The 15,404-nt window shown below is 36.0% G+C and overlaps 1 protein-coding gene across 1 annotated transcript in view; it reads left to right on the top strand.

The window, feature by feature from the left end:
* Positions 1-9,979, top strand: part of KCTD8 (potassium channel tetramerization domain containing 8) — a 166,497-nt gene extending 156,518 nt beyond the window's left edge. The window contains exon 2 of the mRNA XM_075859498.1: positions 8,902-9,979. Within this exon, the coding sequence (XP_075715613.1) occupies positions 8,902-9,362 (461 nt within the window). The 3' untranslated portion in view covers positions 9,363-9,979. The remainder of the gene's footprint in view (positions 1-8,901) is intronic.
* Positions 9,980-15,404: the final 5,425 nt, after the last annotated feature.

Genomic DNA, 15,404 nt, shown 5'->3' with positions numbered 1-15,404 from the left:
GGATTCTCAAAAGCAAAGTTTTTGTATGGAATTTTCAAGGATGCAGACAGTTATATCATAACACTATCAACCTCTGTCGTCTTGGGATTTGCTTTGTACTGTACATGCAAAACAAGTGTGCAAATACCCCAAAGGACCACCCCAGCTGTCCTGTGCCCTTCAAGTCAAGAGTACTTCTAGCTCTTTTGCTGTCTGCTTTAGGTTTTGTTTTTTTTTGTAATATTGACGTCAAAGGAGACCTAAGGGTATGTGCACACGATAACTGCAATTATGTCTGAAATTACGGAGCTGTTTTCAGGAGAAAACAGCTCCTGAATGTCAGAGGTAATTGCATGTACTCGGGTTATGCGGGGCGTCTTTTACGGACATAATTTAGAGCTGTTCTTCATTGGAGTCAATGAAAAACAGCTCCAATTACGTCCCAAAAAGTGTCCTGCACTTCTTTTGACGAGGCTGTAATTTTACGTGCCGTCTTTTGACAGTGACGCGTAAAATGACAGGTCGTCGGCACAGTACATCGTAAAGCAGATTGAAAGTAATGGGCAGATGTTTGACCACGTATTGGAGCCGTTTTTTCCAGACATAATTCGAGGCGTAAAACGCCTCCATTACGTCTGAAAATAGGTAGTGTGAACCCAGCCTAACAAAAGAAAATGTAAAGAGAAGCCGGTTACATATAGTAGCAATTTTTTCTTAAAAATAAATAACACCGATAGATGATAGATAGATAGATAGATAGATAGATAGATAGATAGATAGATAGATAGATAGATAGATAGATGATAGCTCTATGTTCCCTGGACAGAGCCATTCAGTATACAATGCCCAAATAATAAAAAGTCCTAATAATATTGTCCATATAAAAAGGTGGGGAGAAATATGCATAATGACCAATCAGATTTCAGCTTTCAATTTCTAACCCGTACTGGAAAAATAACAGTTTTTCAAAATGAGGCATACCATTATTAAACTGTAATAAGAAAAAACGTCCAAATAACAGATAAGGCACACAAAGAGTGTAAACTGCAGGCCCCATATTGCACAGAGAGTGATTAGGGACATACAAATATATATTCCAATGCATTATTTGTTAACAGTAAAATCAGTAATAAAAATACCAATTATTGAATAAAAATGATCAAACATAGAAAGAAACTGAGATTTCTAAAATGTACAAATACTACAGCAGATAATGTTGCCTTTTTTGAAAATGCGTGGACAATTAATGAGACAAACTCTTTAAATAAATCAAATTATTCAAAAGGGTTGTCTGGTTTCAAAATTTCAATACAGGAGAGGGAAAGAGCATCTTTCGCTCCGTTGGGCCCAACAAATCCATAAATGATATGGTTATTGATTGCAGTGGGCACTGTGTAATGCTTCATTTTCCCTTGCGGCGGCACTGCAGGTAAATTTAATACTTGTTGCTGAGTGCCCTAACTGATTACAGCTCATTGCTGGGGTTCCCAGCATCGGGATACCCTGTGATCAGCTTATTTTCAGGGGACTGATTAATCAATAAGGGAAGCTGGCAACCCCGTTAACATTTTTGAACCAAAAAAAAACAAAACAAGAAAAACTAATTTCAATTGATAAATTCATAGATCTCTTTTAATCAATTATTGTGGTTCATGTCAATGCTTGTGCGCAACATACTATGCTGATGAATGGGCACACACATTTACATCTCTATATGATGTTGTACCTGATAATTTACTGCTGTACAATGACTTTGGATTTAATTTCTGCACTCAAGCTTGTAATTGCTTACTTTTTCAATATTAATTCAGAAAAATGTAGATCATCGCTATTTTAATTGCGAATAAAAAAAAGCCAGTTATGGCATGGGGTAAATCAGCTTTATCACTAGTTTGAAAATTTTTAGTTAAATTATTTGACCTCACATTAGATTATAGAATTGTAGTGTTTTGACTTAGAATAGTCCATGTGTTCTGTAAAATCAAATTTGTTCAGCGTTACAAAATCATGCTTTTTCTATAATATAATTTACAAATTTATGTACTTGATATTTACAGAGCCCTACGCTTTACTTTTTAGGACCAAATTTCCAACCCAATGTATTTTTGGCTTTCTGAGAGCTTAGCATCTCATCGTATGTGAAAGAACAAAATTGAGCAACAATAATAAGATGTAAGTAATAAGTAAATTTTTTTTTAGTAATTTTATGGCAAGTTTACAGTAGTTTTCCACCTTTATTTTGTGTCTAGACCCTGCCGAACATTTATAATGGAAAAAATATAACAATTTTAAAATATGGTATTCACACCAAAATTATATTAAAAAAACGTATGACTTATTTTCAGCTAGTTTGGATTTTGATCCTTATTATTTATTTTATATTCATAATTCTTTCTTTATATCACCATGTTTTAATAAAAATTTCAAAAAAAAATAAAAAATCTTCATTTAATTAAAAATAATGTAGAACAGTGACTTACAAATCTTTTACTATGGGGGAGTCCCGAAAATATCACTTTCAGGGAACTCCTACTTAAACCCCTACTCAAAGAAGTGTGGTGTGGGGACAGTCAGAGCATTCCTTGTTTGTTGTTGGTACTATGATCTAGCCAATAGTTATAGACTGATTTACCTGCCCCATATCAAGCATCCACAAAACATTTCAAGAAACACATTAAAGCCCTTACTGGAAAACACTGTAAAACATTTGAATATGATAACAAACAAGCTTTACATTACTTATACCACTGTAACAATTTTAAAAGTTGAGTATGTGTATGTATATATATATATACTCAAACTTCCAGTGCACAGACGATATGTCTTGGAGAGGGAGGATATCTGGCAATCTTCGAATATGAAATTTATCTGACTCTATGTGGCTGGCCGGCTTGATTAACATTTGCACAGTGGGTTGAGTAGTAAATCAAATAAATATTTAATGTTAAGATTGACATCAATTATCCGTGAAGCCATGAATTATCCCTGGGGAGATTCCTGGTCAGTTATCATATTGCTTTCAAACCTAAGGCAGTTAATCTTGTAGAAGTGCTCCATTCAGCAGATGTATCTTTTTTTATTGTCAATTAAATGGGTAAAACAAAAAAATATTTTATTTAAAAAAATAACTAAATAATTATATATTAATCAAGTAAAAAAAAAAAAAAAGGTAACCAAAATAAATTATACCTTTGATGGGTTATTGCCTACTGTAACATATTACCAGCGTTATAATTTTTTTGTAAATATATAAAATGTAAATTGAAAAACCGCCTAATGGTATCCTCTAACTATGTTTAATAAAAACATTGGAAGAAGAGATGCCAGGGAAGCTATTGTCAACTATGCCTTATAGATTTTTCTGTAACTAAAAGCCAGAAACAACAGCCCCCAATAAATGCATGGATAATTAAATGGGTTGAATAATACTAAATGCCCACGACTTGGATAATACATGAACTTTCTAACACACAATGGGCAAATTTTTAAATTCTATCCTAATGTAAGACAGAATATAACTAGACCAAACAGGTGGAAACGATGCCAATATTTCACACAGTGGCGCATGCCATATGATAAATTTGGCACATCTGGCTAGAAATTATTTTCTTGGCTGTTATACTTTACACCAATATTTTGCGCCAACAAGATCGTGTCTGCCATGAATCAATTTGGCGCATTTTATGACTCCTCTTAGCCATGCCCCTTTTTCTAGATGCTTTTCAAAACTGTTGAGCAAGGGGAAAAAAGTCTCTAAAACACATAATAAATTTGGGGCACGCCATGTACAACACTTTTTTGAAGGAATTTGTGCCAGAATTCTGGCGCTTTTTGTTTAGTAAATCTGCCCCATTGTTTTAAGTTTGTACCTCAGCTAAGATCGAATTAAATTGCTAAACAGATATGCAGATGTGAATAAACATGCATGCCTCCATACAGAGTGATAAGAGGTGAAGTTAAAGCGCGGAATTGCAGTCATACCCAGGTCCTGGTGCCTGAGGGGCCCAAATGCCTGTCTGCCACATAAAAAGACGACAGAGGCATAACTTAAGGCTCCTGGGTCCTAGTAAAAAAATCTGTAACATTGTCCCCCCTACCTACCATGTGCTATTTGTATTACTGATGTTTTCTTATGTGGTAGAGGGGCTTTTGAGCCCCCACAGACATGAGTGCCTACCTTAAAACCACTGCCTTAGAATGTCTTATAGCTACATGCCTGGAAGACACCAGTATTTTAAATTGGACATGGTAAATGAGGACCTCTGTTACCGTTTTTGTACTGTAGTCCCCAAGATATCAGCTCAGGGACCAACCTTACATCCGGAATTCATTACAAAGTTCATGTACTTTACATCCGAAGAGCAATTAGCACTATTCATGAATTCCAGACAACCCAATTAAACTTTTATAGGGTCAAGAATAAATATTTAAAGCTATTATACAGATCAGTTAGCTATTTTTTTCCCATTTTTCTACTAGAACTTTTAATCTGTACTTTGGTTGTGGATGCATATATAATGTAAAATTGTGTTTGCAACATCTGTATAACAAGATATTATTAATGTTAAAATTTGAATATATGTATTTAAAATTTAAGCAAAATGTGAAAGGATCATTCATGTGTTTGGCTAAAAGCTGTTGTAGAATAAAATGATTACTTTTTTCAAATCAATAAATGACCATTTTCTAGCAAAGCACTCCATGTTATCAGAATTAGTAGCAAAAAAAATTCCATTGATCCTCAGAAATGCAAAATGCTCTAATTCATTGTGAATCTCAAACCTGGCAAAAGGACTCTACTAACTGTATCCACCCAATGGGTTAGAGGGGTTTAGTATAATGTCACTTTGCAGTTCAAGACCTGTTCCTTAGGGTAAACATCTATTATAGATATGTGTAGTATGGATCCATAAAATAGCGCCCATAGAATATGAGCCCATTCATGAGGATAGGTGATAAGTGTTTGATCGCTGGGGTTTCGACCACTGGGACCCCCTCTGATTAAGAAAACTTGGGTCCCAAGTCCCCTGTTTAGACTAAGCGAAAGTCTGGCATGTGTGCTGCCGCTCCATTTATTCTCTATGAGACTGCCGGAGATAGTACAGCGCTTGGTCATCTTCAGCAGTCCCATAGAGAATGAAGAAGAGATGAAGCTGCAGCGCACATTCGTAACCGCTGCTCCGTTTCAGACAGGGAACTCAGGACCCCCTTTCTCTTGAGTAGTGGAGCTCCTTCGTGATCAAACTCTTATCACCTATCCTATACATCTATATTGCATCTACTTGTACATATGGTATTATATTAATTTAAATCTTAAGGGGAATATATATTGAAAAATTGAAATCTGACTAAGATACTAGCTACAGGAAAAGCAAATATAACTGCTCCTATATTGTGAAAAAGTATTGAAAGTGTATCTTGAAAAGATATCAACAACCATATAAATGGAATATTTATTATTGTATTTAAAAATTTGAGAGAGTGGGTGGGATCTCATTCCTGCTCAGAGGAAGGGGCTGCTTTCTCTTCTGTGCCATGGGACTCCTCCCTTCATACTGTCTCACTGTCACGCAGATGTGGTGCAGAGGGATGGGGGACCGCTATGACCCCTATGACTATATCACTGATTTACGGAGATGGAAGTGGTATTCATTAGATATCAATCGGTAAAGAGTTAATAATATAATTGTGACTAAAATAAAGTAATTAAGGGATAGAAAAATTTCAATGTTTGCTCTGCTTAAAATATTTTAGCATAAAGGGCATGAAAGATGGAATCGTTCTACTAGAAAGGGTTTCCTTCTTCATTTTTGTTGAGGGAGTGGATTAATGGTTTTGTAAATCTAGTGAATTTTATCATGATAGTTTTTTCCCCAATTTTCTCTTGTGCTGTTGTTTATAAATAATGTAACAAGGAATGTAAGGCTTTGTTTACACTTGCATCATGGCTTTTTATTACAGGACCGGTGGCACGTTCCTTATGATCCATTTTTTTTTAACAGATTAAAATTATAATTATAATAGGCCCTCAGGTTTCCATCAGGCATCCATTTTTCTACTGGATAAAATAGCGCAGTGCAAAATAAATCATGGAAGTGTAAACAGAAACTTAATAAATAAAAAATAATATAAATATATATTTTTTTTACTGTACTGTTGTATTTGTAAGTTAAAATACTATATAAAACTTTTAAAACTGTTTATCTGTATAAAATATTGCATATAAATGCAAACAAATGTAATTTTTTTCCTTAAAGCCTAACTGACCCAATAACTGTATATGCACACATATATATATATATATATATATATATATATATATATATATATATATATATATATATATATATATATATATATAAATAAAGATGGTCAAAGAACATTTTATCTAGGCACTGTGAAGGAGGTTCTCTGTTCACTACCTTCTATCTAGGCATTGTGAGGGAAGTTCTCTGTTCAATACCTTTTATCTAGGGACTGTGAGGGAGGTTCTCTGTTCATAACCTCCCTCACAGTGCCTAGATAGAAGGTAATCTGTTCACTACCTTCTATCTAGGCACTGTGAAGGAGGTTCTCTGTTCACTACCTTCTATCTAGGCACTGTGAGGGAGGTACTCTGTTCACTACCTTCTATCTAGGCACTGTGAGGGAGGTTCTCTGTTCACTACCTTCTATCTAGGCACTGTGAGGGAGGCTCTCTGTTCACTACCTTCTATCTAGGCACTGTGAAGGAGGTTCTCTGTTCACTACCTTCTATCTAGGCACTGTGAGAGAGATTGTCTGTTCACTACCTTCTATCTAGGCACTGTGAGGGAGGTTCTCTGTTCACTACCTTCTATCTAGGCACTGTGAGGGAGGTACTCTGTTCACTACCTTCTATCTAGGCACTGTGAGGGAGGTTCTCTGTTCACTACCTTCTATCTAGGCACTGTGAGGGAGGTTCTCTGTTCACTACCTTCTATCTAGGCACTGTGAGGGAGGCACTCTGTTCACTACCTTCTATCTAGGCACTGTGAAGGAGGTTCTCTGTTCACTACCTTCTATCTAGGCACTGTGAGAGAGATTGTCTGTTCACTACCTTCTATCTGGGCACTGTGAGGGAGGTTCTCTGTTCACTACCTTCTATCTTGTCACTATGAGTGAGGTTATCTGTTTACTACCCTCTATCTGGGCACTGTGAGGGAGGTTCTCTGTTCACTACCTTCTATCTGGGCAATGTGAAAGAGATTCTCTGTTCACTACCTTCTATCTAGGCACTGTGAGGGAGATTCTCTGTTCACTACCTTCTATCTAGGCACTGTGAGGGAGGTTCTCTCTTCACTACCTTCTATCTAGGCACTGTGAGGGAGGTTCTCTGTTCACTACCTTCTATCTGGGCACTGTGAGGGAGGTTCTCTGTTCACTACCTTCTATCTGGGCACTGTGAAGGAGGTTCGCTGTTCATTACCTTCTATCTAGGCACTGTGAGGGAGGTTCTCTGTTCACTACCTTCTATCTGGGCACTGTGAAGGAGGTTCGCTGTTCATTACCTTCTATCTAGGCACTGTGAGGGAGGTTCTCTGTTCACTACCCTCAAGTCCATCAACAATTCAATTAAAGTACATTGCTAAAATGGTAGTAATAAACACACAAAATACTAAATTACTGAAAAACCAAAAATACCAAAGCAAAATGTGCTAATAGTTTGTAGTAGATTAGGAGTCGGACCATGATATAGTAAGATTATATTGGGAATGATGTACACTTGCTATATAGTGTCAATGTTTTATTATAATGATTAAGAATTCAGAACCATGCCAAGCTATCGGTGAACATACATTTTAATTATTTATTGTTAATATTATTTTAACTGCTACTATTATTATTATTATTATTATTATTTATAAGCACTTAGTATAGGTAATGTTTTACATGTTACTACAATATATTTTATATCCACTTTAATGCATTGTTTCACTCTAAGGCTGGGTTCACACAGAGTTTTTTGCAGGAGGAAAATCTGCCTCAAAATTCCGTTTGGAATTTTGAGGCAGATTTTCATCTGCCTGAACGCTGATTTCCACGGCATTTTTTACTGCGTTTTCGCCCGTGGCCATTCAGCGCCGCAGGCATAAAACACCGCTAAATACGCTTTCTCTGCCTCCCATTGATGTCAATGGGAGGTCAGAGGCGTATACGCCCGAAGATAGGGCATGTCCCTTCTTTTTCCTGCGAGACGGTTTTTCCGCTCAAAAAACTCTGTGTGAACTCCCCCTTAAATTATAACCCTGTGGAGTTAGACTTATCATTATAACCTTCATATAAACTGTCCTGTTCACTAAAACATTTAACAAAATCCCAAGTGATAGAATACAAGTAAATGGCAAGTAAAAAATAATTACCAAGTGATAGTAATTATGCATTTTATTGGTCTCCAGAGCACAGCAGGCACCTAATGTTATATAATTCTACTTCTCTGACTATAAGCTATGGAGAAAATTCAGATAATTATCTGTAATATAATGAACACAAGTTTTTGCATTTCGCTGCATCAACACTATAGGTTAAACTTGATGGACATTTTTTTAAATCTTACTATGTTACTAATATGCTTATGATGAATGTTTTTATTTAAGAGCTGACATTTTTTGTTTTTTTTAAAGGGGTTGTCCAATATAAGAAAAAGGGTCTGCTTTTTTTTCCCCTGAAACAGCGCCAATTTTATCTGTAGGCTGTGTCTGGTATTGTAGCTTACCCCTTCAAGTGAATTAAGCTAAGCTGCAATACTTGACACAGCCCATAGACAATAGTGGCACTGTTTCTAGAAGAAAAGAAGTAATCCACATCTTTATTATTCATGATTGTCCTACATTTTGTTAATTTATGTAAGTAATGGCACAGTCAGTTTTTAAATAACTTTTTTGTCTTTTTTTGTCATCACAGGATCCCCACAAAAGTTAGTATCTCCAAAACAAGACTGTGAAGATATAAAGTCAGAAAAAGTGTTAGACAAAGGTAGTGAAAGTGGAACATCATGTAATGAACTTTCTACATCTAGTAGTGAAAGCCAATCAGAAGCTAGCACCCCTCAAGAAACTGCATCTGTACTTCAACAATCAAGTTCTCATCAACCTAGTACCCTAACATTGGATCGGCCATCAAAAAAGAATCAAGTCCAATGGGTTCCACCACCCGATAAACGTAGAAACAGTGAACTTTTCCAATCACTCATGAGTAAATCTAGAGATAACAACCTTTCTAAAAGAAAAGTCAGTGAGAAACCAAGCATTGAAGAAGAAATGAAAAAATGTATACAAGAATTTAAAAAAATTAAAATTCCAGATTACTTTCCGGAGAAAAAACGTCCATGGCAGATGGAATTACTAGAAAAATATGATGTATAGGAACCTCCTCTTTACAATGAATGATATGTGATTTGTGTGTTCCTCTACTGAACTCTTGTTATCACAACCTCCTTGATGTATACAATTCTGTGCATCTGGCATATACATTTATAAGTTGTAATTTTGTGACAATTAAAATACCATCAGTTCTGAAACAGAAACTGTCAATTTCCACTAAAAATTCTAGGAATAAAAAAAATGTAAAATATCATGCATGTCTTCAAGGGACCACGTCTACCATTATAATTCTTTCAGATACCTTTTCACTTCTGTATTTATTATGACATTTTGTGAAAACCTTATAATAAAATAATAGTTACAGTATTAATATCAGTAGTATACCTCCCAACAGTCTCTTTATTCTCGTGACTGTGTGCTTTTCAAAATTTCCAAAAGAGATGTGTCTATGTGATTTTGTGGTATTTCTGGTTGAAAAGAGGCTTGGGCTTAATATGTCCCATGATTTGCCAACCAACTGTTGGGAGGTATGCAGTAGATTATACCAACATGAACTTCTGAAATAAATGTAAATGCAGTAAGATATATTTAGTTTGCATGACCACCATCTTAGAAATAAAATACAAAGACAACTTACCCTTGGACTATTTCTTCTCTTGTTATTTATTATTAATCCTTCCAACCTATGGTACAGAAATATAGTATATGTGAGACTTATTACAGTTGATTTTTTTTATTGAGATTTGTTTATTGTGTAAACATTTATAAATGCCTACAATACATTACATATACAGTCCTGGCCAAAAGATTTCAGACTGACACAAATTTTGGTTTTCACAAAGTTTGCTGCTTCAGTGTTTTTAGATATTTTAGTCAGATGTTTCTATGGTATACCGGAGTACAATTATAATCATTTCATACGTTTTTAAACTTTAATTGCCAAATACATTTTACAAGTTTATGCAAAGTATATATTTACAGCAATATTTATAGTGTTGATCCTTCTTTTTCAAAACATCTGCAATTCAGCGCTTAGAGTTTATCACAATTTCTGTATTTCTGTTTGTCCACCTGTTTTTTGGGGATTGATCACAGGTTCTCAATGGGATTGAGAAATGGGGTGTTTCCTGGCAATGGACCCAAAATGTAAATGTTTTGTTTACCGAGCCACTTAGGTATCCCTTTTGCCTTGAGGCATGGTGCTCCATCATGCTGGAAAATGCATGTTCGTCCCCAAAGTGCTCCTGCATCGTTGGGAGAAGTTGCTCTCGGAGAATGTTTAGATACCATTCTTTACTCATTGAAGTGTTCTTAGGCAAAATTGTGAGTGAGCCCACTCCCTTGAAAGAAAGGCAATCCCACATATGAATGCTCTCAGGATGCTTTACTCTTGGCATGACACAAGATTCATTGTCACGCTCACCTTTTCTTCTCTGAACAATCATTCTTCCAGATGTCCCACTCAGTCTGTAGGGGGCTTTATAAGAGATAATAACTTTACCCCATCCTCTGCAGTCCAATCCCTGTACTTCCTACAGAATGTCAGTCTGTCCTTGATGGTTTTCTTGGAGAGAAGTGTCTTGTGGCTTCTTTGCTGCCTTTCTTGACACCAGGCTAGCCTCCAAAAAGCCTTCGCCTAACTGTACGTGCAGATGCACTGGCACCTGCCTGCTGCCATTTCTGAGCAAGCTCTATACTGCTGTTGAACTTATCCAATAATTGAATCCTCTTTAGGAGACGTCCTGGCATTTGCTAGACTTTCTTTGGTGCCCTGAAACCATCTTCACAGCAATTGAACCACTCTCCTTGAAGTTTTTGATGATCAGATAAATGGTTGATTTAGGGGCAATCTTACAAGCAGCAATGTCCTTGCCTGTAAAGCCCTTTTGATACAAAGCAATGATGACTGCACGTGTTTCCTTGGAGGTAACCATGGTTAACAGAAGAAGACAATGATTTCAAGCACTATCCCCCTTTTAAAGCAACCAGTCTGCTCTTAAAATTCAATCAGCATGACAGAGTGATATCAGCTGCCTTGTCCTTGTCCTTGAGTTAACTGGAAGTTCACTGAAATTATGTTAGCAGGTCATTTTATGGCAGGGCTGAAATGCAGTGGAAATAGGCTTTTGTGATTAGGTTCATTTTCATGGCAAGAAATGACTTAGCAATTAATTGCAATTCATCTGATCATTCTTCATAACAATCTAAAGTTAATGCAAGTTGCTTCTATAAAAAGTGAAGCATCAAACTTTGTATAAAACAAAATTTGTGTCAGTCTCAAAACTTTGGCCAGGACTGTACAGAGGGAAGCATTAAAATAATTGCATGGCTACATACAGTTATTGTGTATCATTAAAGAAAATATATACATTTTTATAAGATCAAGGGCTTGCTAAAGTGTAAAACTCATAACACTATGTATGTTTTTGTCTATGTTTTTTCTTGTGTGGGGGTAAATTTTTTATATTAAGACAAACCCTTTGTCTAGCTGAAAAACTCTTTGGCGAACATCTGGACAGGTATTTCCCCTGCAATATAGTATTTTAGTATTCAGCTAAATGGACAACCATATAATACATGGACAGATGCGTGCGCCAGAGTGAGATCCACTCTCTGCTCTGATTCATTGGTTTTCTTGAAACAATTATTTTCTTGAAACAACCCTCTTTAATCTGGCATTAATGGGACCTGATTGGTGCCAGATTATGAAATATTCAGAATTAGCAGACTGTCATAGAAAAGTATATAAACTTCACTTGTAAGAGATAAAAATCTTTGAAAAGAAATTACAAAAATCTGACATTATAATGTCGTGTTTTAACTAAAAGTTCCTAGATTGTACTCTCTGCTCTGTCTCCACAGTTTCTTGAGAAATTGCAGAGTTCTGTGCTGAACACTAATGCTGGATTAGCATATATTCTGGACTATAATATGTCAGACTAATGGAATCTGGCCAATATAATAATTAAGTGGGCACCACAAATGATATAGTGTAGTGCAATCCAGTACAAGTCAAGTATAAACAAAAGCTTCCAAAAAGTAAAGAAACACATTCACATAAAACTGTGCCTCCATAATATAAAAATATATCTTCATACACAAACAAGTAATTAAAATAATTTTAAAACACACAAAAAAGTGGGAAAAAAATGGCCCCCCGACTATTGGTAGAGTCAAGAAGCCACCCACATAACATAACTTTCATTTCACAAACTACAAGAGCAAAATATCTTATTGTAAAAGAGTAACCCCTTGGTAACCACCCATTGCCGTTTTCAATATAGAATGCCTGTTTAATGATAAAGGGTAAGGGAAAAAAATGCATCAAAAGGTGAAAAATTGTATCAGAAAAGAAGCCTTTATAAAACTTCAAAAATGTATATACCAAATCAAGTATCACTCCTATGGGTAAGTACTTCACACACGTATCGCCACATGGTTTGATTAAAATTAAAATAATTTTTGAGTACTTCTTGTGCACTGATATTACATGGAAAACTGAAAACAAAACCATTATTCTTAAAAAAAAAGCAGACAAGAAAAATATAGTCACATGTTTGTATATTGTATTTTATTCCTTTTTATTTTACATTTGCCTGTGATATGCATATTATACATACGTAGTAACTGGTTGTTATTCACTACGCTGAACATTCACAGCTAAGGTAATTACTCGGTTTGAGTTAAAAGGTTGTATGCTCGTAATCAGGAATGCTACATTGTCGGACAAATCCAATCACATTCAAAATAGCTCCAATTACAGGCTTGATTGAATAAAGCTATTACATATCTTGGTGGATCTTCCATGCTTAATCATGTGTCTGGTAAAAACTGATGTGATATAGAAAGGAACAAAAACACAATGATCTACAAAACTATACTAATGTACTGTAATGGCAACAGGTTTTGGTTGGAGTTGTAATGGACCTCAATTTGTAAATTTAACATAAAACAAACTAATTATGTTGTATGATGTTCTAATGGAAGCTGTTTTATTGAGAATAGTTATGTTTGGTCATTCTCGCTGTATATATATATGGGTATGTGAACTACCATGTATATATCTGTGTGTGCACATACTGTATGCACACACCAGTGGTATGAGCATTTGTCAACTATTTCTTTTATGTACTGTAATGAATCACATTACGCATAGTAAATAACAGATAACACATCTTCATATAGTGATGATGCCATGAAATTCCAAACTCACCTCTGATATATCTGTAAATACCTTTGGAATTTAATTTAAGGAACTTGAGAAGGTAGAAATGAAGGTCTCTGTTAGTTATATCTCAGTGCCAGTTGGACGGTTTCCCTAAAAGTATGAGATATTGAACTTTGAGGAATAGACAGTCAATTTAATAAAACATTAGGATTTATATGAACATCCACCCACTCCCACAGGGACAAGCATAGTGACTTTATACAGTAACATTTCCTATCTATCAGTAGAAATCAGAGCTTTTTCTGACAATAATATTTCACCAGCATATCGACAGGGTTCCCCAGTGATTTTATCAACTGGCATTATCCCCATGACTGGACAGATTAGCAGGGATTACAAGGCTGTCCAAAGACAGTCCCTTGTGTTTAGGCATAGGTTGTTATGCCTAACATTAGCCTAAAAAATAAATCGCCGATAGGCTAATGTTATGGCAATGTCATTTATGTGAAAATATTGTGACGTTAAAAAAAATAAAAAGCCTTGTGGGCTTACAAGTAAAACAATTAACAAAATAGTTACAAAAAAATCTTAACTTCTCACACACACACACACATTTTTCTAAACTTTGGCAGCATTAGGGAAAATAGGAGGATGTTTGATCCTGTTCCTATCACTGTATGACTCTAAAAAACACCTGCAGAAAAGATAACCTGAATCTTTGTTCATGTTATCATCCTCCTTATCAATCATAGAGCATATATGTTTTCCGATTGCCACATATAAGGGAAGGGGGTTTCAAGAAAAGGTGTAAGAAGATGGGCAGTTGCTCATCGAATAACAGTCACATAGACATTACAGGCACTCACGGACCACCTAGCAAAAATCGCTTAGAGAAATGGAAGTGGTGGTGATGCTCAGCAGCAAAAATGAAGCACAGTATTGCAGGAAATTCACAATAAGGCCTTATGCACAAGACCATTGCCGTTGGTCGGCCCACAAACTATGGATCCTAGTGTCGGTATTTGGGTCTGTAATGCCTCAGAGGTTTTTTTTTTCCGCAACCGTTCCGTATTTCAGTATATTATGGTCAAACAAAATATATTTTTTTATATAATGTACTACTTTAATAAAGAAAAATATTTGGTAAAAAAAATTCCTTGCGTCGCCATATTTAAAGACCCATAACTTTTTTATTTTTCCGTCGATGAAGTGGTATGAGGGCTTGATTTTATTGCGAGGCGAGCTGTAGTTTTTATTGGTATACATTTTAAGTACATACGACTTTTTGATCACGTTCTATTTTTTGGGGGAAGCGAAGTAACCAAAAAACAGAATTTTTTTTCTTTATAAGACACAGCTTCTATGTATCATGTATACACAGAAGTGGCATAGTTCTGTCTGAGCCCAATCCATCAGTTCAACTAAACTGACTGCTCGGCTGAAAGCGGTTCCTGCTTGTCTCTGACTCACAGAATCTAGCTCAGGGGTCAGGAACCTTTTTGGCTAAGAGAGCCGTAAACGCCACATATTTTGAAATATAATTCCGCGAGAGCCGTACAATATGTTTAAAGGGCCATTGACAGATCAATCGCTCCAATGTTCACTTAGTACAGCAAGGAATGCTCCTCCCTGCTGTATAAAGCCACAACTGGACTGAAACAATGGTAATTAGCAGTAAAAAAATTAAATAAATAACTTACATTGTGAGCTTGCGATGCATGACATCAGTCCAGCAGTCTGGCTTCTTCTTTTTCCTGCGCATGACTGGAAGCTGGCATTCTTCCCACCTGATGTTGAGAGAATGCCAGCTTTGAGGCATTCGCAGAAGAAAGAATGCCGCTTCACTAGGGGACGCAGGTGCGTGCTTGCAGACGGCGCGGCTATGCAGGGAGTTATGGGAAATGTAGTCCATGCTC

This window comes from Rhinoderma darwinii, chromosome 1 (genome assembly GCF_050947455.1).
Source record: "Rhinoderma darwinii isolate aRhiDar2 chromosome 1, aRhiDar2.hap1, whole genome shotgun sequence".
NCBI classification, from domain to species: Eukaryota; Metazoa; Chordata; class Amphibia; order Anura; family Rhinodermatidae; genus Rhinoderma; species Rhinoderma darwinii.
The sequence above is the reverse complement of the archived record's forward strand: the minus strand, read 5'-3'. Positions and strand labels throughout refer to the sequence as shown.